The 23,857-nt window shown below is 35.2% G+C and overlaps 1 protein-coding gene across 2 annotated transcripts; it reads left to right on the top strand.

Annotated features, from left to right (window-relative positions):
- Window positions 1-396: 396 nt before the first annotated feature.
- Window positions 397-16,795, top strand: LOC131144392 (beta-glucuronosyltransferase GlcAT14A). Of its 2 annotated transcripts, none has more exons than XM_058093021.1 (4): window positions 397-1,312; window positions 1,441-1,516; window positions 1,594-1,709; window positions 16,095-16,795. In XM_058093021.1, the coding sequence occupies exons 1-4, from the start codon at window positions 802-804 to the stop codon at window positions 16,610-16,612; spliced, it is 1,221 nt and encodes a 406-aa protein (XP_057949004.1). In that variant the 5' UTR covers window positions 397-801; the 3' UTR covers window positions 16,613-16,795. The 2 variants fall into 2 exon arrangements, with proteins under 2 accessions (XP_057949004.1, XP_057949005.1); XM_058093022.1 differs by having other exon boundaries at window positions 601-1,312; window positions 16,101-16,795.
- The last annotated feature ends 7,062 nt before the right edge of the window (window positions 16,796-23,857 follow it).

The following is a 23,857-nucleotide window of genomic DNA, read 5'->3' as shown; positions in this document are numbered from 1 at the left end:
ACCAGCTTATAGTTATCCATGTCAGCTCATTGATCAGTTTTATCAGTACTTTAGTTATTGAGTTGTTGGTTTAGTTATTAGGTTGTTAAGTTTTCAGTTATTGATCAAATTATTAAATTATTAAATTTTCTGTTATTTATCAGTTCAATATTAGTTGAGCAGCCTGTGAGCAAGTGTTTATGTAATAAACAGTTTAAAAAAATTGAAGAGGTGGAGTGAACATTCGGACTTCTTAGAGCTATAATATTTTTTTAAATATTACTGTTCACACCGGCAAGCTGGAATCGCACGCAATGTGGCTTTGAGTTGCACGCCTTTCCAAGGCTTCGTGTGCCTCACTCTTCAATTGCTCCATTCCTCTCTTTGATCTTTCAGAATCGCCCAACTCCCCACCCTGCCAACCGGCCATGGAATTAGAGAAACGCCCGAGGGTAATTCCACACCAAACACTTCGCCTGGAAGTATACTCTCTCTCTCTCTCTCTCTCTCTCTCTCTCTCTCTCTCTCTCTCTCTCTCTCTCTTTTACACAAAAGCCCACCATACAGCATGAGAGCAATTTAGGAATTCTACTCTTCAGCATATTAATTTAGTGGAAAAAAATAAAAATAAAAGCAGCCTCCCACCAACAATTTTATGACACGGGACAAGTGGAGGCTTTCAATTCGAAGAAAGGAACACAAGATCTAATCCACACGTTCCCTTAGCTCTTACATTCCCATCTCAGATTAAGATGCCGTCAGCCTTTACCATTTCATTATAGCCCTGCTCGCTCTCTCTCTCTCTCTCTACGAAATCACCCAATGGGTATCAAACAATTCATGATCTCCTTCATACTAGCTACCATTCTCCTTTCAACTCTCTTCGTATCATTCCAATTCGTCGGATCTATCGCCGGATTCCGGCCACTGGTAAAAAATCACTACGACGACATCGCAAAATCCAGCAGCAGGCCTAGGAAGCCGCCGTATCCCGTTTCATTTGCATATTTGATCTCTGCCTCCAAAGGCGACGCACAGAAGCTGAAAAGAACGGTGCGCGCGCTGTACCATCCCGCGAACTACTATCTCCTCCACATGGACTACGACGCACCAGCGTGGGAGCACCGGGAGGTGGAACGATTCGTGTCCGGCGAGGTGGTTTTCAGGGAAATGGGCAATGTTTGGGTGGTTGGGAAGCCAAACTTGGTGACCTACAGGGGCCCAACCATGCTGGCTACAACTCTCCATGCAATGGCCATGCTTCTGAGGAGCTGCCAGTGGGACTGGTTTATCAACCTCAGTGCCTCTGACTATCCCTTGGTTACTCAAGATGGTATGGTGAGTGCTGCCTCTTAGTTATTAATTTATTATCTCTCTATTCAATTACAGACGCACGTATATGTGGAACTTAATTTGGGGAGAAAAAATTACACTTACCCTCTTAAAATTTGTAATCTACAGATTTGATTCACGCATTTTCTGGGTTGCCCAGAAACCTCAATTTCATACAGCACAGCAGTCATTTGGGGTGGAAACTGTAAGAGAATTGGTTGAGTATATTATATATTACTAAATTTCAGAAAAATAAAAGCTTATTTTATATATATATTGCAGCAACAAGAGAGGGAAGCCAATCATAATAGACCCAGCGCTTTACAGCCACAACAAATCAGAGATCTGGTGGGCTATAAAACAGAGGAGTCTCCCAACCTCTTTCAAGCTGTATACAGGTGCGTGTTAATTCCAATATGTTGGGTACTTTATTTTATATCTAATGTTAGGCCAATTTCTTTATATGGTGTATGGAATGAGTAACATAGCATGTGAAGTAGGGAAGGGACGTGGGGACAGAGGTACGCTAAGTACATAGTACACTAGGAGTGCGTGGGATGGTCGGCTTAATCCAATCATTAATTTTTGATTTGTTAAAAAATGCTAATGGAATTCTTAAATATAATTTTAAATTTTAAAATCTCTAAAAATAATATTTTTTCCTTAATAAATATACAAGTTTAAAATATTTTCTTACTTCAAATTACCAACTCTATAGTGAACTTATTTAAAAGACACGTGTCGTGCTGCGTTATGATTGAAATGACACTTTTATATTTTCAAGTTTGGGGGTACTCTTTCTCTTGTTGACTCATGCCTTTCAAGTTTCAACTTTGGACACCCATCTCTAATTAGGTTTTGAAGTTAAATCCTCTATTTTGCTATAATAAAATAGACATATATACATACATATCTCTATAGATTGCGTTTCATATATGAATTTCAAAATATAAATTTAAATTCTTGTTACTTTAACACATTTTTTTAGATAATTTTGAACTGTATTTTTTTAAAAGATTAATTAATTAAATTTAATATTTAAATTCTAAACTCTCAAATACATTTTTCTTGCAGTTGAAATCTATTAAATCAATTTTCTTGTTGCCTACATATTGATTAGAACTTAAAAGAACATAAAAGAAAACATGAAAGAAATTTTTTCACATTTGGAGTATTCGAAAAAAATAGGATATATGATAAATTGATGATGAAAAAATAAGCTTATGAATAGGAAAAATGACATTGATCTTTCTTGAAGTTTAACAAAAAGGCGAGGATCTCCCTTAAGATTTCAAAAGCCTTTTTGAGATTTCAAAAATATTACAAATCTCTCTTATGATTTGTTAAAAAGATATAAATTTTTTTTACATAACAGAGGAAAAGATTTGTGTTTTTTTGATAAATCTTACGAAAGTTTTTATAATTTTTAAAATTTAAGATAAATTTTTTTTAATTTTTTAAAATTTTAGAAGAGGTCATTATCAACTCAATATTCTTTGCCCATATAAATGTACACATATAAATTCTTATTTAGTTAGAATCATAATTTAAAATTAAAAAAAAAAATGCTTCACCTACTTGATGTGACTTTACACTAATCAGTTGGAAGAGGCACCAAAGATGAGACAATTATAATTATGAGGTAGCATGATGGAAAATTCTAGCCCATTCATTTAAGATCGAAAATTCTTAAATTATGGATAAGAATTAAGAAGTCAAGTTTCATTCAAATTAATAATTTGAATTTACAGTTTTCACATAAATACTAAGTAAAAAAATAGTAGAAACTAGAATGAAAAGTGTAGTGGTAATAAATATGAGCATATTTACTTGTATAATTTTTTTATTTTTTATTTTTTACTTTGCAATAAACAAGTCAAATTCTATTTAAAAGAAATGCATCCCTGGTGCTTGAGTTTTCAGTTTTGGGTCGGCAAGGAGAGGGATATTAGACGACTTTTTGAATAATTAGAATTTGTTTTGATTAAGCATTTTGTTTGGGTAAAGAAAAGGAAATGAAGATAACAAGGAAACTTATTTTTTATTATTTTTATATTTATATAAAAATATAAAATTATTAATTAAGAAAAAAGAAAAACTAAATGTTAATAATGTAAAAAATTAATTTCTTTTTTGCTCATTCTTTGATATCAAACATGGAGAAATGAAATTCCTTCAAGTTGTACGTTCTTTTTCCTAATGTTTTTCAAGTTCCAAATAGGACCTTGGGAAAAATTTATATCATTTCATGTGTCAATGATGGGAAAAAATAAAAATAATTAATTTTTTAAATTAAATTCAGTTGACTAGTTGATGACAAATAGTACAACTATGAAAGTGCCTCGGAAATTAAATGTCAAGGGAGTTCAAAAAAATTTTGAACCTCAAGGAAGTATGTGCCTTTTGTGAATCTTTAGGAAATTTCATTGTCTGTCTTTCTTAATTTTTTTTTTTCTTCGTTAGAATTTTATTTAGAATAAAGATATCATTAAGGAAAAGTAAGATATAGTAATAACTAGTGTCAGGAAAACATGTGGCGAGTTTAGAGAATTATAATCATAATAGGTCTACATCAAGGGATTTGCTTTCAGCCCTTGTCTTTATGTATTAGTAGTGGATGAACTGATTGGGGATATCTAAAGGGACGTCACATAGGATATTTTGTTTGTAGATGAAACAATCTTGGTAGATGATAGTAGAAGTATAGTAAAATACAAGTTACAATTATAGAGGGAATCTTTGTATAAGAGAGAGAATTTTTAAACAATTGTTCAAAATACATAATGTATATGAATGTAAATCTAGGTACCTTGGGAGAAATTTTGGAGAAAGATTAGACCCTACGAATGAGAAATTATTGGCACAGCTAGACAAATGAAATCATCTCGGTTGATGATACTAGAATTAGAGTTAAAATCTAAGTTTGAATTATGGAGAGAAGTTTTATAAAATAGATATTTTAAATTAATTATGAAAAACATATAATGTATAATGAATGTCAATTTAGTTATTTTAAGAGAAATCTTGTAGAGATTAAATTTTGTAATCAATTAATTATTAGCGCCAGTAGTAGATTTTGAAATCATGAATTTATTATATAGGTTGAAGAAGAATTTGTAAAGAATATGACATATAGTTAAAGTAGGACGTTGAGTAAAATGAAGAAATGTTTTTAGGTTTGTTTTGTATTTGTAGAGTACCCTTAAAATTAAAAGTAGATACTAGTCATGCATGACATAGGATACATTCGTTGACGATTAGGGTCCATTCGTCGACGAATTAGGCATATTCGTCGATGACTTCTGAATGTCTGAATACTATCTACTCTCGGTATGTCCATTAGTCAACGAATTAGGCATATTCGTCGACGACTTCTGAATGTCTGAATTTTATCTACTCTTGGTATCTCAATTCGTCAACGAAGTAGGCCTATTCATCGACGAATGCCTACTGCACTGCACCAATGACTTCACATATATTTTTCTTCCTTTGTTTATGCACTCCACCAAGTATAAGAGCCACAAAAACACAACAATATCCACCTTGGCGCCCCTTGGGAGAACCTGAAAAACATATCTCATTGCTCCACCTTGAATGTTAGGTTGGGTTTGTCTCCCTTCTAGCACTTGGAGACAAACACCAAGTCCAAGCAATGTCCCTTGAACTTGTGATGGAAGATTCAGCTACTATTATCAATCCCGATATAGTTGAAGATACAACACCGAAGAGTTCACCTTAGGCTTCCAATAATACTATCCCACAACAGTAAGCACATAAGTTGCTGCAATTCTTATATCACCAAAGCCCCTGCATATTCTTTAACCAAACTTACAACTGATGATCCACTTGGTTGCCTATTGAAACACCCCATTGCACAATCATAGGGAACCTTTGACATATTCCAGACATCATAGCCCGTTCTTGGGTACCAAATGGTAGACATTCCATATTGATTCTCCACAAAACCCCCTTTACACAGCAAACAAAGTTCCCCTGTAGTTCCATCCATAAAGTCATCCTAAGATAACACCAATCTCCCTATAGTCCTATCAACAAAACCACCATGAGATAACTCTAATCTCCCTGCAGTTCTGTCTATGCAAATCAACAAACCAAGACCCATATTGGCCGTACCTAATACATTCATTTCAAAAACTTTCAACATAGTACCCAACTAATTAGCCTCAATTAAAGCCTTCTAGCCAATAACATGATATTCACACACAACAGATATATCACTCAATTGCATCCTATTACCCTCTTTCATATTGGAAGTCTCACCAACTCACATACCTAGTACATATGCAATACCTCAATTTTCTCCACCATAACACTTATCCTTCTATTTTTCCCTTTGCCATGCGTTACATCTTGAAAAATAGTAGAAACCTTGCTGTTGGTAGTAATGAATACATGAAATACCAGAATGCCAAATTTATACCTGAGTGGTAGTTTGATAGTGTACATGGGCCCATCGTGATTCCATTGCTCTCCCAAGCTAAAACTCTATGCAATATGACCAATGACATCTCTGCCTTGAGTCTTTAGCTCTACCTGCATCACACGCCCATTCATACCGTGATACTGTTGTCTTAACATAGAACTCCCCACATTTTTATCCTGAGTCCTTAACTCCACCTGAATAACATGATTGCTACTGCTACAATTTTTTGGCATTTTTTTCTCTTCCTTTACTAGAGTACACTGCTTCATGTTTTCATAAACAAAAGTCATGTCTTCGATCATCCTTTTGTTTGCCGTAGGATCACCCAGTTTGAACTCACGTTTCTTATACCCCAGAAAAGTGTATTGTTCGAACATAACACCAAGTCTAGATCCTCTATCACTAGAATAGTACATCAGTGGACATCCACTCATAACCGAGTAGTCTATCGCAAAACCTGCCCATAATTCACCTGTAACTTTCCTATCTAGCGATACCTTTGGTGTTTGGTCATATGAGAAATGCGTCATACTCACTAACTTCACCAATACGTACCTTGCAAGCCCTACATATGATCTGACCTGCTCACAACACTCTTTGAACAAAATCAACGTACTCAGCCCCAATGTTTGACTTGACAATCTCTCTCCCGGTCTGGTTCTCCACCTTAGCCACTGCATGAAGTACACTAAGACCCTTCGTAATAAACCCATGAAATACATATGTCTATCACCTACTGCTATCATCATTGGTTCCCAAATATCTGAATACATGTAATCACCTATATGCTTTAACCGCATATGCCACACAATATCTAACTCAGATTCAATAGCTACAAATCCACCTACAACCATAACATCCTACAGTGCATAGATATTTTTCGCTACTTTTTCTCCTTTCATCACTATCGTGTCGCCTTCACACACTTTAATTTCTCCACTTTCATACTTATAACAATATCCATTACAGTCTAAAGTATTTAATGAAATAGCATTCTTCCTTAGATCTGGTTCATGCTTTACATCATATATGGTTCTTATAACACCATCATACATTATAATTTTGACATTTCCAATAAAAAATATTTTGCATGAAATATCATTTTCCATCAAAATACAACTAGCATAAACTGACTTGTAGATGTCAAACCATTTTCTAGGATAAGAGCATCCAGTATCTAAGATCCAAGAATTACCCGTGAGGCACTTCGAATCCGATGAAACACATAGCATATCTCCATCACTACATTCTGAATCTTCCTCCACTATATTTGCAAGTTTTGACGAACCCTTAGACATATATCATCATTCTAGTTTTCACCAAACTAATGCCGGAGAATCCTCATCCATGATGTGATACAACACGTCATTAGCCAAATAGAGTCGAATGGCTGATACTTCCGTTGCTCCCAATTCATTCCAAGTTGCTGCATTCATGCTATCAGGTTGAATTATGTATAAAATTTTCACCATACCTTATTGCACCAAAAGATCCTTCACTCTTCTTTGCCGCGCACCGAAATTTCTGGTTCCATCAAATTTGACAATATCAAATTTCGTAGAAGAAGACGCAAAGGTCATTACAACTTCGCTCTGATACCAATTGTTGTGAAAAATGCCCCTCAAACAATGCACAACGGAATATGTATATTGTGAAAGGATCAAACAAAACCAAATGCAACAATATAAATTGTGATTATCCAAAATTATTCCACAACCACAACAAATAAACAAAGTAATAATGAGAGCAACAACACCAGGAATTTCGTGGTTCGACAAAGCCTACATCCACGGGAGCAATTGGTAAAAGTTTCACTATGAAAATCGCAAAATACACAATTCAATGATTTTCCATGATCTTCTCCTACTTCAATATACCCAGAATGACATAATTAACAACCCCACTGAGGCTTTGCTCCAAATACCCAACCGTTCTAATGTTCATTTTCAAAATTTGAAATCATCCTACTAGCCTCGAGTCAATTCATCGACAAATAGGGTATCGTCAACGATTAGGATCTGTTCATTGATGAATCAAGCATATTCGTCAATGACTTCTGCATGTCTGAATTTTATCTGCTCTCGGTATCTCCATTCGTTGACGAATTAGGCATATTCGTTGACGACTTCTGAATGTATGAATTTTATCTGCTCTTGGTATCTAAATTCGTCGACAAAGTAGGCCTATTCGTCGACGAATGCCTGCTGCATTGTACCAATGACTTTACATATGTTTTTCTTCCTTTGTTTATGCACTCTACCAAGTATAAGAGCCACAAAAAACAACACACATGTACAACTAGGGAGCACTAATTAACCAAAAGCACACCTCCAATTAGGGTCGGCTTTCACAATATGGGGTCTTAGGCGAATGATTTAATTAGGGGTCCTTAATATTTTGTTTAATTTTTATTTTTATTTAAAATTAAATTTTCTAACTTTTTGAGATGCAAAATCACTAATTACAGTTTTATATTCAACCTGTATTTCATTTATTTAATAATGAGAAAGTCAATGTATGGGAAAAGAGCATCATAAATAAAGATAACATAATTATATTAAAAAAAAATTCAGGGGCCCCAAAATTTACTTGAAAAAGAAAGAATTAAATTGCATTTTTCTTTATATTTTAAAATACAGTTTTATTTACTTGATAGTGGGAAAATCAATGTATGGGAAGAGAGCATCATAAATAATGTTAACATTATTACATTAAAAAAAAAATTTAAGGGTCCCAAAATTTTTGGAACCCTAGTCAAGCACCTCAGCTGCCTTAAGGTGAGGCCGGCCCTGCCTCCAATGAAAATAATTTGATGAGGGAGATGGTGGAAAAGCATTTTCCATTAAGATTCCAAATACGAATTAAGAATCATACAATAGTACTATGGATCCCATAAACCATTTAAGACTTTTTCGAGTCATCTTGATCCTTCGTGGAGCTTCCATTATCATTGTGGGCAAGCATTTGCCACTACTATGAAGAAGTATGCTAGGACATAATGCTCAGGTTGAAAATCAACTATCATTCCCATATCTCATGGGGCACTACACGAGCAGGAAGTGTACGAAGTAGACCTCCTTGACCCTATTGGAGATCTTGTAGAATCCTAGGATAAGGGATTGCATGCCTTAATTATGAAGTACTTAAGGTGCTAAATTTAAAACAAGGAGCAACCCATTGCATTAACGTAAGGCTTAACCCATTTCTATATTTTTAGCCTAATCATAAGAGTTTTCAAAGGATTTCGTAGACCATACAAGCTAGTTAGGTGCATGAGATAAAGAGTTTGAGCACTACTAGTGCAATGGTGGAAGGGAAGATGCCTAAATCAACTACGCTATTTTTTGTTTTTTTTGTTTTTTTTCTTAAAAAGGAACGACGGAGATATTAGACTCTTGTTGTCTATCCTGGTGTGCCCTTGACATATCTTAATTAAGATTGGAAACATATCTAAATTGGAACCTAGTTCAAGGTAGTTCAAGGTGTTAAAAAAATGATATATGGAATGGAAAATTAAGAGAAATCACTAGTAGGGATGAATTCTTGCTTAGTAAAAGAGCTTTAAATTCATAAAACTGAAGAAGAATTATTATTAAAGTGATAGTAGCAATTATTCTAAAGCCCCCATAAGACAAAGAATTAAGCTACTAATTTATCACTACTTGTTCAACAACCAATGGATAAGCTATGTGAAAGTAGTTTATTATGATTTATTAATATAATAAAAAAGGATTTTTAATTAGGGGTGTGAGGCCAGCTATAGAGCTGCAAAGGAGTTGAGCTTCACCATGCTTGGTCTTGGCTTGGTAGAGCTTGAGCTTGGTTTAGGCTTGGGTTTGGCTCAATTCGAGCTGAAAAAGTCAAGCTCGAGCTTTGGGTCGAGTTTAAAAATTTTGGGTTAGGCTCAAGCACAGGTTTGACTTATTTGCAGACTCATGTTCTAGCTCGAGCTTGGGCTTGTGCTTGTGCTCGTGATGAAATTTTATAAATGGTCTAATAATAATAGTTTCATCCTCCTATTTTGTTTGGATTAAGATTTATACATTTCTTCTTGGACAATTGGACCATTATTGAAACATGCCAACTTCTTCACCAAGGCACTGTATGATAGCCAAAGTAATACACAAGAAAGACAACCACTGTGCAAAGTTAAAGCATCTAATAATTTGTTATAATTGAAACTACTGCAATTCAAGGTATAGGCTTTCTTGATAAAACAACTAAACTCACAAATAAAGTCAAATTCCATGAAATAAAAAGGCTATCTAATAATATGAAAAAAAAAAATAGTAAATCATATTTTGTTTTGGTGGGGAAAAAAAGCAAAAAAGTTGTAATTACTAACTCTATGTTTGGGAATTTTGATTTATGGTCTTAAATTTAAATTTATGCGAATTTGGATAAAAAAACATAATATAAAATTGTATTGAATTCATCAAAATTCACACAAACCTAATTCAAGACCTGAAATTGTTTGAACCTTAAATGCAAGCTCCTTCACATTATTCAATTAGTCAATGAATATAATCAAGCTAAAGATGAAAACTACATCGCTGTAATTAGAGAAATTTTGCAACCTTTATGTAATCAATTAATTAGAAGAAAGACACACATATGTATAGAGTGAGGGAGAAAGACTGAAACTTGAGAGAGAGGGGGAGAGAGAGAGAGAGAGAGAGAACCCAATTAAAAAAATTGAAGAGATCGATAAGAAAACCTTGAACATTGGAAAAATTGAGATGACGATTGAACCTTCGAGATTTCAAACAATGGAGCAAAGCAGGAGCCTATTTGGACAAAGATTAAAGTGGTTTGAGACAACTAAAAAAAAAAAAAAAAACCTTAAAATATTAAAATAATAGCATTTGTAAAAATAAAATGTTGGTTAAAATCTAGTTAAAAATCGCTACTAAAGAAGACCCATACCAACACTTTAGTTAGTAAAAATCATACCCTGCTAGCATTTACCAAAAACATTGATAAAAAAATTGTTGCTAAAAGATCCTTTTTTTTTTTTTCGTTGTAGTGTAACATTCAAACCGAAGAGTTTTAACACAAAAGTTTTACCTTAGGATAACAAAATGACTAAATTTAGTGAAATAATTAATCCATCAAAAAAACTAAATCAACAATTCAAATAGTGTTAAGGATATGGGAGATTTGACATTAAAAATTGATGAGAGAGAATCACTCTTGAGATTGGTCAAAGAAGCAAATAAGGGCTGATTTGTTGAGATTGATATTATTGATTGATTTGGTTTGATTGTAGGTAATTGATTAGACTAAATTGGTGCAATTTGTCTGTAGAAGATGTGTATAAATATGAGCCTCTGTATAGTGTAATCTTCACACCGAGAAACATACAATTCTCAATTCATACCTATTTGTGTATTCTACAAACTTGACTCCAAGATATTGCTTGTACAATCGTGGGCCAATTCATTGAAAAACTGTTTCAGTAATTCTAGGGAAATAAAAAACAAACCTCCAGGAAATTGTATCACAACTTTAGGATTCCAAAGGGCATAATCATCTATTCTCAATTTCTTCTTCTTCGTAAAAAAACAGAGCATTCTTTGTTTTTCTTTTCTAGGCTCCTCAACGTGATTATCACACGTTGTTCAGCCCTATATTTTTTACTATTTCTTTGCAACAAACTGTTAGTAAGCTGCAACATATTTCAATTGTTGTAAGCTTTTATAACACTTTAATTTTTTTTCCCTTTCTACAAACACTGCCACTTTTGTTAGTGGGATTTACAATATTCTCAACAAATACAATGTCTAGGCAAGCTCTGGCTAAGGAAAATCTTGGGTTTTAAGCGCTTCATTGTGACTCCCCTCACCTTCCTAGGAGGTTACCTGATTCTCATTTCGAGATTACTGTACATTATGACTTCCAATGTTGAAAGCACCCAACCTTCCCAAAAATTAGATGATCCCAATAACCACCTATTTCTCAGCAGCACTGACAATCTCGATGTTGTTTTGGTTTCTCAATCATTGACGGAAACCAATTATACCACATGGAGTCGATCTATGCTCATTGCCCTTAACACCAAAAAAACAAGATTGACTTCATCGATGGCACAGTTCCCAAGCCTTCCAAATATTCCCCTATAGAATACCGCTAATGGTCCCGTTGCAACAACATGGTAAAAGCTTGGTTGATCAGTTCTCTTTCTCAAGACATTTCTGCTAGCGTTATCTCAAGATAATTGGGCAGATTTGAAGGATTGTTTTTCCGAAGTCAATGACCCTCGCATGTATAACTTTGAACAAGAAATTCATAATCTTGTTCAAGGCAATACATCGGTAACTACATATTTTACCAAGCTGAAGCTATTATTATGGGGCGATCTTGCATCACTTCAAACCCATTTATTCCAAGAAGACATTGCTCAATACTAGCAGTGCCTGTGCACCATGAAGTTCCTCATGGGCCTTAATGAGTCTTTTGGTGCTATCCGTGCCCAGATTTTGTTGATAGACCCTCTCCCCACAATCAGTCGCATTTATGAATTGGTTCTTTAATAGGAATGCCAAAGGAACATTCAGACTCCTTCACCCATTGATGATGTTGTCTTAGCTGCCAAAGGTATCCTCACTTTAAAAGATGGGAAGAATTTTCGCAAGCCATGACCGAAATGCATGCACTACTACAAGGAAGGTCATACCATTGAGCATTGTTACTTCATCCATGGGTTCCCACCTAGCTCTTGCAAGCCTAGCTCGGGTTTGAAACCAAGTGCACACCAAGTCTCCTTTGCCGACAACAACCGATCCATTAGCAGTTTCCCATTTACCCTTGATCAATGCCAACGACTCCTAGGCATGCTCAATACTCCTACTCAGTCATCATCTATGGCCAATCACATAGGTAATATTGTGTCATCCTTATTAGGTAAACCACCTCTCATCTCTCCTAAAACACTTTTGATCCTTGATAGTGGAGCCACCGATCATATGGTGTGTTCTCCCTCTAATTTAACCTACTCCATTCCTATTCATGGTCGTACTATACGACTCCCTAATGGCTCTCATGCTATGGTAACTCATATTGGTTTTATCGTTTTCTCTTCCTCCCTCATTTTGAAGAATGTCCTTTGTGTCCCTTCCTTTCATTTTAACCTTATTTTCGTTCGTATGCTATGTCACACTCTCAATTGTCTAATCATTTTTTTTGCTCGTATGTGCCTAATTCAGGACCTACGCTTGATGAGGATGATTGGACTAGACACTAAGAGAGATGGCTTGTACAACTTCACCGGAACGAATCCTGCTCGTTGTTAGGTGACTACATCAAATTCCCAACTTTGGCATCACCGACTTGGCCATTTATCTAATAAAGTTTTGTCTTTACTTTCTAATAATGTTTTTGGAATTTGTTTCAATTCTAAACCATGTTATATTTTCCCGTTGGCTAATCAAACCCGTCTTGAATTTCCTTCTAGTTCAATTTCTTCTCCTATACCTTTTCATTTAATTACATGTAAACATTTTTTTTTGGGGGGGGGGGGGTTATCGTGTCCCATCACTCACTGGGGCTCAATGTTTTTTGACCATTGTCGATGATTACACCAGATGTACTTGGGTGTACTTGATGCGTCATAAGTCAGATACTCGACACCTTCTTCTTTTTTTTTTTTATTCAGCTAATTGAAAACCAACATTCCACTACAATCAAAATTTTTTGTAGTGATAATGGGCCAGAATTTGACCTTTCCTCCTTTTATTCAAAAAAAGACATCATTCACCAAACGAGTTGCATACCCACTCCTAAAAAAAATGGAGTTGTGGGATGTAAATATCGTCATCTTTTAAATGTTTCTCAAGCCCTTCTTTTTCAGGCCAATATGCCTAAACATTTTTGGGGTCATGCTCTTCTCACTATAGCTTATTTGATTAATAGAACAACCACTCCTCTTTTGGATGGGAAATCTCCCTATGAGAAGCTATATAGTACCCAACCTAAATACGATCATCTTCAAGTCTTTGGATATCTTTGTTATGCCTCTACTCACTTCCGCTATTCCTCCAAATTTGATCCTTGTGCAAGCCATTGTGTCTTCCTTGGCTATCCATACGACCAAAAACGTTATGAGCTATATGATCTTGTAACTCACCAAACCTTTGTATCCTGTGATGTAGTCTTTTATTAGGATTAATTTCCTTTTAGCCAAATTACCTCAGAATTGCCCTCCACTATTTTACCTCATCTTATTGGCTTTCCAGATCTTCTTTCTAAACCCTCTACCCAACCACATACTTCCCTACCTAATGATGTTCCCCTTTCTCCTACCCCTCCTGTCCAAGTTCAGGCACTCCCATCTTGACCTATCCCACCATGTGACTTTGCGTTGATCCACTCCTCAGGTACTATTTATCCTCTTTCTAGTTTTCTTTCTTGTGATTCTCTTTCTCCTACACACCGTGCCTTCACCACTACCATCTCCCTTGCATAAGAACCCAAGTCATTCTTACAGGCTATGTAGGATCCTAAGTGGCGTGATGCCATGCGTGCTAAGATTGATGCCTTGGAAGCCAACCATTCTTGGACTTTGCCTCCTCTTCCTCCCCACAAGAAACCCATTGGTTACACATGGGTATACAAAATCAAACACAATCCAGATGGCTCTGTGGAACGTTATAAGGCTCATCATCTTGTTGCTAAAAGCTATAATCAGAAGAAAGGTATCAATTACTCTGAAACCTTTGCTCCTGTTGCAAAAATGGTTACTGTTCGCACTGTTCTTGCCCTTGCTGTTGCACAAAATTGGCATCTCCATCAACTTGATGTCAACAAAGCCTTCTTGCATTGACAAACCTCGAACATCTCATTTGGATGTAGCACATTGAGTCTTACAATATCTCAAGCAATCATCTAGACAAGGAATTTTCATATCAACTTCCAGTAATGTTCAATTGCATGCATTTTGTGATGCTGATTGGGTTCAATGTAGAGATACTCAGTGATAAGTCATCGGATACTGTATTCTACTTGGAAAATCACCAATTTCTTGGAAGACCAAAAAGCAAACAATAATTTCACAATCCTCAACTGAAGTAAAGTACCGATCTATGGCATCAACCTATTGTGAGATTACTTAGTTAAAGCAACTTCTAACAGATCTCTATATGGCACATCCACAACCAGTCAAATTATACTGTGACAACAAAGCAGCTATTCACATTGCATCGAATTTGGTATTCCATGAACGAACAAAGCACATTGAGATCTATTGTCATCTCATTCGAGAGAAGCTCCAGAACCAAGTCATTCAAACCATTCACATACCTACAAGTCAACAACCAACAGATCTATTTACCAAAGCTCTTGGACCTACTCAATTCAACCATTTATGTACTGAACAAGTTGAGCGTCATTAATATCCACTCCAACTTGAGGGGGAATGTTAAGGATATGAGAGATTTGGTATTAAAGATTGATAGGAGAGAATCATTCCTGAGATTGGTCAAAGAAGCAAATAAGAGCTGATTTGTTGAGATTGATATTATTGATTGATTTGACTTGATTGTAGGTAATTGATTAGCCTAAATTGGTGTAATTTGTTTGTAGAGAATGTGCATAAATAGGAGCCTCTCTATAGTGTAATCTTCACACTGAAAAATATACAATTCTCAATTCTCCTTCTCTCTTTGTCTTTCTTCTATGAATTTCTAGACTCTCAATTTCTTCAAATAGCTAAAAAATAATGGGAAAAAATTAATTCAATAATTAGTTGAATTAGAAATTACTGATAGTTGTGGGGGCGGAGGGGGGGGGGGGGGCAAAAAGGATCAAAACTCATAACATTATTCATGCACTTAATAGATTTTTTGTGCTATTTTATGCCATTTTTTTTTAAAAAAAATAACTTGCCAAAATTTGAGGAGTTGCAACTGAATCAGAATTATAAATGGTGCAGACTGATCGAAAAAAATAAAATGAAAAAACTAAATAGGTTTTAGGATTATTCAGAACTAGATTTTGTGTATTAAAATTTTGAAAAAAGAATCAGAACATAGAAAAAGAATGTCAAAATGATATGATTATTGATTGTGCCAAAACTTTAGGATTAATCAAAAGCACATTCGAACTAAAACATGATAATATCAAGGAAAAAAAAAATGCAAAAATTAATGATTACCAATTGCCACTAAATTTAAGAATCACCATTAAACTATATATCTTGGAGTATGTGCCTTGAGATGTGTCACCCACTCACATGTAAGTCTCAGGAGTGGGGTTGTCTTTAATTTTTGGACACATCCTACGAGTGGAGAGAGAGAGAGAGAGAGAGAGAGAATCTCAAATTGTCCTCACAAAATTCATGCAGGTTCAGCCTGGACAATATTATCGAGATCCTTTGCAGAGTACTCTATAGTGGGGTGGGACAATCTGCCAAGGACTCTCCTGCTTTACTACACAAACTTCGTGTCATCCCCAGAGGGATACTTCCAGACACTCATCTGCAATTCTGAGTACCGTAACAGCACGGTGAACCATGATCTCCACTACATCACTTGGGATAACCCTCCCAAGCAACACCCTAGGTCTCTCGGCCTCAAGGATTTCAGAAGAATGGTTCTCAGCAACCGTCCCTTCGCCAGAAAGTTCAGGAAAAATGACCCTGTTCTCGACAAGATCGATCGTGACCTTCTCAAAAGGCGCCGAGGGAAATTCACTCGCGGAGGATGGTGTGATCGCCAACATGTAAAGCCGCCGGAGACTTGCTCGAGTTTGCATGCCGAGAAGAACGTCGTTTTGAGACCCGGATCAGGATCCCGAAGGCTGAGAATTTTGTTTTCTAAAATCCTCTCCGCAAGAAATTTCAATAAACGACAATGCAGATGATTATTTTTTTAAATCAGATTTAATAATATAAGAGTCTGTATATCTTCTTTGATATATATTTTTATTTTTATTTTTTTGAAAAAGTGAGGCTAATTTTTCTATTATTTTTTGTATCAATGGTAATAATTTAATCAATAGATTGGAGACTACGTACACAAATGATATATTATAGCTTTTTCTATTTGAGCTTGTCGTGCCTATAGAATGCTTATGGATGGAAACTTTTGAAGAGTTGTGGAAATGGTTTCATGCTTATTACATTGTTTTATCCTAATCCAAATTAACTTCTAATGGCATGGATTTGACTCCCTCATTGTTTTCTTTCTCTTTTTTCCCTTACTTTCGTTCTTCAAACATTGGCTCCACTAAAAGGTTGGCTTTTAAATGGATAAAAAAAATAAAATGAATGAACCAAAATTATTTTTATACCTCGTAATGGTCTCTTGTTCAACACTCCCAAAACTCTTATTTATCGAAGTAGCTCTTAACAACATTTGTTTTTTCACAAATATATAAGACCATGTCGGCTCATTTTTCTCCCGCTAGTTCTCTTATAATTAATTCCCCTACCTCTCTCCTTGAGTACTCAACAATAACATGCTATTAGCAATCATTTAAGAAGAACAAACAATGGTTGAGACTTTTTCGGATTCAACAAGCATAAAGTAAGCTATAAAAAGCTATTTTCCAAATCTGTCTTTTTCATCTACAATTTTTTATGTAAAAGGAATGACTTTGGCAATGTTACAAAATTTGACTATAAATTAAGTTATCAAAATTTTCCTTTAAAGATGTAGATTGTGGCTATGAATTTGGGGAAAAATCTTGTAAAATTTTAGATATAACTTCAACATTGTGCACCTTGATATATGCACCTTAAAAAAAAAAAAAAAACCTTCATTGTGGAGCAGTATATAACAACAACATGAAAAATTTATTATGACAATTCAAAATTTGATGATGATGCATTTGCTAGGGTTAAATAAGGTTTGATCTAAATAGCAAACATTAGTCTACCATTATGATTTATTTATACTTATCGTAGACATATCAACCAGATGTTGATATTTTCTATAGTTTGTAAATTTTTTTTCATGTGATGTAATAAATTTCAATCATTGTATTTTTAAAGGTAATTCTATATGATATATAAATTTGGTCATTTCAATTTGGAGTTCTTAAATAATTAAATGAGCTTTAATACCATTAAAATAGTAAAGTATATATGCATATTCATACATGTTGATGCAAACAAAAAAAAAGTGGTATGGGGGCACAAACTGTGAGAACATATATGGGTTTTGGACTCCAAGCCTATACAAGTACTTGGCTTCTACACAAAAGATAGCATGGGATTAATGGAGGCGAGCTTTAGAATAACCCTTGGATGCTTAAGCAGTAGGGGATTTGGATAGTAGGTTAATAGATTAACAGTGTTAGATGTTTTTGTTTCGACTTACCTTGGTAATCCACCTAACCTCTATATATGAATGTGGTGGGTCTGATTGTTCCTTTAGTGGGATGCCTGGGGATCTATCCTCATATATTGCTGAGGGATCCTCCCAGCGAGGTTGAGGGTGGGCATTATTCCCCCTTTGGTAGCCAGCCTAGATGCATTGAATTTCATTCTTAAGGTGTTGTAAAATTTAGGTATAGGACACACACAAAGCGAAAGATGTAGAAACAAAAGAAATTCCAAGTCTCAATAACACTTAACCAATATAAATGAGAGGATAACAATCAATAGCACAAAAATGAAAGCAAATGACATTCAATATTCACTACAATGTGAAACACCACAATACACAAATTTTTACGATGATCTCTATGTACAAATACGTTCAGAAGTACATATATAGAAGTCACTCGGAGATTTCCCTCCAATAACCCAACGACCCCAACGTTCAAATTCGAAATTCAAATTTCTTCTCGCAACCCAGGCATTCTCATCGATGAGAAGATAGGTTTGTTGACAAGAACAAGGAAACTCGTCGACGAGAATAGGGCATTCATTGACGAGTCCATTTTCCCGCTCTCAGTATCTCAGGATGTCTGAACTTTTGGGCCTCTCAAAATCTCCTCGTCGACGAGGATATGACACTCGTCGATGAGTCTCTGCTATGAAGCCATTCTTATGTTTTTCTTTCTTTGTTTAAGAAACTCTAAGTATAAGAGCCACACCATAAACAACATAAGGTGGAGACATGAGGTAGCTTTTTAGGTGATTCTTGCCTTATTGCTTTTGCATATGCACTAATTATCTCCATTCACATAAATTTCCCCTAACATATAAGTTAATGGTCATTTGAGTTACGGGATGCTTGAGGTTAACGTGACTTAAAGTAGGGCTAGATTTTTGAGGTTCACAAATTTGTTTCTCAAAATTTGGCTCCCTAATGATGGTTGTGCATGTTCCATGTGGCCAATCTGGTGCTTTATTGTTTTCATAAAAGATCCTTAGGAGACATGCCTTTACAAAGTGAATTGAATGATTATTGTGGTGCTTCAATTTCAATGATTCACACGCATGTGTTGGGCATTTTACTATGCCACTTGGGATCTTCATGCAATGACTATGTGATGTGTGCCAATGGCATCAAGGCTATTGCCTTCTCCTAGGTTTTTAACCTTATAGACTGCTTTATCCTCCTCTTTCCTCTCTTTCGCTTCTTATATCTGATTCTTCTCCACACCTTCTACATCCCTGCTTCTTATTGTTCTTCCTATGATGTGTAAACAAGAAGGTTGGTTTCAAAAAAATAGTTAGAATTGGTCCAGGCATTGGGAATTGGAAAAAAATGGGTTATTTCTTATTATGAAGTGGCAATCGTTCCTTGATTTGTGTCACAACATCCCGGGAGCAAGGATGCCCCGAGGAGGCAAATGAAAATGATGATGATTTGATTTTCAGGAAAATTGGAAGATAGAGTCACCACAAACCTTTTGGATTGTGGTTAGAACACATGATTACTACCCAAATAAGGATAGAATTGGTCTGCGTATACTAGGATCGGGATCGAGAGTTCGGTTATGTGAGGGGAAGGTACTAGCACCCCTTACACACTCGTTCTACGAATGGTACCTAATTAATTAAAAGTTATCCCAATTTAAATTTCAAAGGCCTTTTATCTTACTCCTTTAAACTAGACACATTAACTAAGTATACACAATTAAATAAGCACACAAATATACACATTATTATAGAATATATCGAAAATAGGGTATCCCTCAGAGCTAAGACACGTGAGGCTTAAAAAGCCATTGCCCTTTCTTGAAATCATAAGGATACACCCATAAAAAAATAAAAAATACTATAATATAAAAATAAATATCGTAATACATAATATAAAATATAAACATACGAAACAAATAAAAATACTAAAAATATGTAATAATAGTTGTAATTGTTGACACCCTAATTTTAACAAGGCCTCCCCAAGAAGACCCGTCACAATAAAAGCTGACTTTGAGCCCCGGAAGTTGGAAGACCCTTTTTGAGGAACTCGATCGAGTCTTAGTGTCTTAAATCGAGTCTCGGTGTAACGACTCGAAAATCTATATATACATATACATACATATATATATATATATATATATATACATTTATAAATTGCAAAACATAACATTATGACACTCCTGTATAATCTGCTATAACATCTCAGGCCCCAAGTGAGCATTGAGAAAACCTAATTATATTACACACCTATGTAGCGGAAAAACATAAAACTGTCCATCCATATAAATAATGCCAGAATTTTAGTAACTCATCCCAACCATACACACATATATACACATCACCCCAGTATCATCTACTCAAAAATACTATCTCCTATATACACTTATCCAGCAAATAGGGTAGTGTACTCACCTTCTCTATCTGTGAGCTTGATCCGCTCGCCTAATTAGATCACCTGAAAAATATTAAATCACTAGGATGAGACAAAGTTCAGTAAGAGGAATATGCAATTACTAGTGTGTGGTGATTGAGTTTCATAAATACTACATTGAAAATATTTGAAACTGTAAAAACTAGTAAAACAATATACAATATAACTTGCATCTATCATAGTTTAAGGTGTAACTGTATTATCTGAGTTTTTTACTTTTTCATACTTTTAGTATCATACTATATTTGTTGATATTCTGTAAATTTGTATACTTATACATAATTGAGATGTTTACTCTGGAAAGTTGTACGTCATGATTTAACACCTCATGATAAGGTTGTGCGGCCCGTAGACAGGACTTAATCCTGGTTGGCCTACCAGGTAAATCAACTGTAACTCTACCAAATCCTCAGCCTGGCTAAACTGCAACCTCTCCTAGGCATGAAACTTGTAACTACCTCGTCAAATCAGCCACCTCCACCCAGTCTTCCGGGGAGTCTGCAATCCCTCTAGGCACGGTTGACGGAAACCTTCCACACACTATCTAAGATGTGTGGTTGCACTCTGATCTTGTAATAGCAACGGTACCATGCTCTGATAGCTGAATATTAACTGAACTGATTCATGAGGGTCTGATACTATATAGTACTGATATACATAATCATTTTGCCGTTTCATCATGATTCCAAACTAACTATAACACTGAAAACTAATCCTGAATATACTGTAATATATGTACTGTGTAAATTGTAATACCATAGTGTTATGGAAAATAACCCTAACACCAGAAACTGATCTGAAAATACTATATTATTTGGGTTGTATAAACTATAATAACATAGTGTTATGGTTTTATTATTTTGAAAAATCATGGTAATCTACATATGCTGTAAAATATCTCTTTATATAAACAATGTAATTCATACTATTGTAAAATCTGATAAAACATATCTCAGCATAGTAATATAAATCATACCAATATGAAAATTGTATTATTTCTGTATTGTTCTGATAAGGTCTCATAACCATATTTCTATTTAGATACTATAAAACATAATAATCTGAAAACTGTATATTTTATATATTGATCTAATACCGTCTCATGCTACACAACTACATAAATAAATATCTTATATGCTGATATTGTATTTTCTGATGTACACCCAATTTCTGAACTGAATAATAATCTGAAAAACATATAATTTATTAATAAATATTCTAACATTCCTAGCATAGCATATTTCCCTTAACTAACTGGCTAGGAAGCTCACCTCCAACTCTATTCTCATGCTTATGGCGTACTATCCCCAAAATCCTGAAATAATACATATATACAAATTGCTCAGTAAATCACTGAATTTTCTCACAAAATTATCTCACTCATATTTCCTAAACTTGCCTATTCACAATTTTCTTAAACTTTAATATACCTGGTTCTTGAAAAATTACATATACTAGGGTCCTCAACCCATGCCTGTAGGATCCCAAAAAAACCCTAACCCTGAAAATATAACACCCTAATTTTACTTCACAAAACACTAGTATATTCTCATACAATACCAAATCTAAGCTTAAATAAACCTGGTAATACTAAAAATACCCAAATAACCTTCTTACCCTAATTTTGGGATGGTGCCCAAGTTGGCCTAACCAACAATCTACTCCAGCAGACTTGAAGAGAATATTTCCAGGAGTAGTGTGGCGGGTTCCGATTATCGAACCGGTGAAGAACGAAGCTAGAATCATAGAGAGAAGTGAGAGAAACCAAGTTAGAGAGAGAAAGTAAATTGATAAAATGAATTTTTTTTTTTACTGAAAATCGGTTTTGGGGCTATATATAAAGTGTTGTCCACGTGGCCTTGTCGACGAGCCACGTCACCTTGTTGATGAGTCCAAGAAGGGAGTTCGTTGACGAACACCTAACCCTCATCGATGAGTTTCAGGCCTCGAAAATAGCCCATCGATAAACTCTCATTGACAAGATACGCGTCCACGTCGACGAGCCAAAAAGACTCTTCGTTGATGAACACTCTGTGTTCGTCAATGAGGCCCTGCTGCATTCCCTTTAAAATTTCATTTTTCCTCTCATTTCTTTATTATTTAATTCCCATAATTGTCCAGGTTACTACATTCTGCCCTCCTTACAAAATTTCGTCCTCAAAATTTGCCATCTGTATTGAATACCATCCATTGAGTAAAATGGGCTACTTATTTTATTAATTACCCTCACTTATAACGGAGGAATTTTAAGAACCCGACCCGAGATAAGTGTATTAAATAAATGGGAAAAAGAGAAGGAAAGTTTAAAAGACAAAAATCTGCAGGGCTCGTCAACGAGGCCTCTTGTTTAGCTTGGCGACGAGATTCAGTAATTCATTGATGAGGAGATGCCGAGAGATTTTGGGAAATCCTAAAATCTCAGGCTCGTTGACGAGGTCACCTTGGCGTAGACAAACTTCCTTCTGCGGCCTGTTGATGAGGACGCCATCTCGTCGACGAGTTTGGCTGGGTCAACTTGTTTATAAATATCTTTTCACTTGATTAATGGTTAAGAAACCAAAAACCTCTCTCTCTCCCTCTCTCTCTCTCTCTCTCTCTCTTTAGGATTTCAGGCCATCAGTTGCCAAAATTAACGATCTGATGTTATCACGTGGATCAGAAGGGAAGTCTCTACATTTATAGAGGATCAGAAATTCATTTAGAGGATTTTTGGGTTTTGACCCAAAACTGAGTTAAGGGTCTAATTTCAGTTTCTTTTCAGTATATATGTAGTAGTAAGAATTTTAATGAAGTATAGTTCTTAGATGTTTAGGTTTTGGGAACTCGATTCATAGTTTTGGAACTGTAGAGTTCGTATTTTAGTATTTGGGAAAAGGTAAGAGGATTCTGTTTATATCAGTTATTTTTGAAATTAGGATCAGTAAACCTGTAGTTTATGATCGTATGTATGTTTTGGCTACTTATTTGGAAAAATTTATGGGGTGAAAATGCGGGATTTTTGAGTTACAATTTTTGGGAAAATTTGGGGTTTCGGGTATCATCTCTATTTTGATTGGAAAATCATATGTTGTAATGGGATGACCATACCTGTATTTGTATTAAACTGTATTTCTCGAATTGAAAACGGTATGATTTGTGTATGCTCAAATAAGTGTGGAATGAACTGTTGTATTTAAAATGTTCTAGGTTTTTGTAAAATAGCTAGGGGCGGCTAATTATCGTACGATGATGAGTATAGGAACATGAGTTCCAAATTGTTTTAGGTTTTGTAAAGCAGCTAGGGGCAGCTAATTATCGTATGCTATCGCTATGTCTCGACTAATTATTATGGGCGAGAGTGTTCGGCTCTATATCTAAG

This window comes from Malania oleifera, chromosome 12, assembly GCF_029873635.1.
Source record: "Malania oleifera isolate guangnan ecotype guangnan chromosome 12, ASM2987363v1, whole genome shotgun sequence".
In the NCBI taxonomy this organism is placed as follows: Eukaryota; Viridiplantae; Streptophyta; class Magnoliopsida; order Santalales; family Ximeniaceae; genus Malania; species Malania oleifera.
This window is presented reverse-complemented; position numbering and strand designations above follow the sequence as displayed.

Excerpts from the sequence above, each read along its gene's own strand:
- LOC131144392 (XM_058093021.1), top strand. The coding sequence starts at position 802 with ATGGGTATCAAACAATTCATGATCTCCTTCATACTAGCTACCATTCTC. Across the intron at positions 1,313-1,440 it reads TCCCTTGGTTACTCAAGATG|ATTTGATTCACGCATTTTCT; the intron begins GTATGGTGAGTG and ends TGTAATCTACAG. Across the intron at positions 1,710-16,094 it reads CTCTTTCAAGCTGTATACAG|GTTCAGCCTGGACAATATTA; the intron begins GTGCGTGTTAAT and ends AAATTCATGCAG.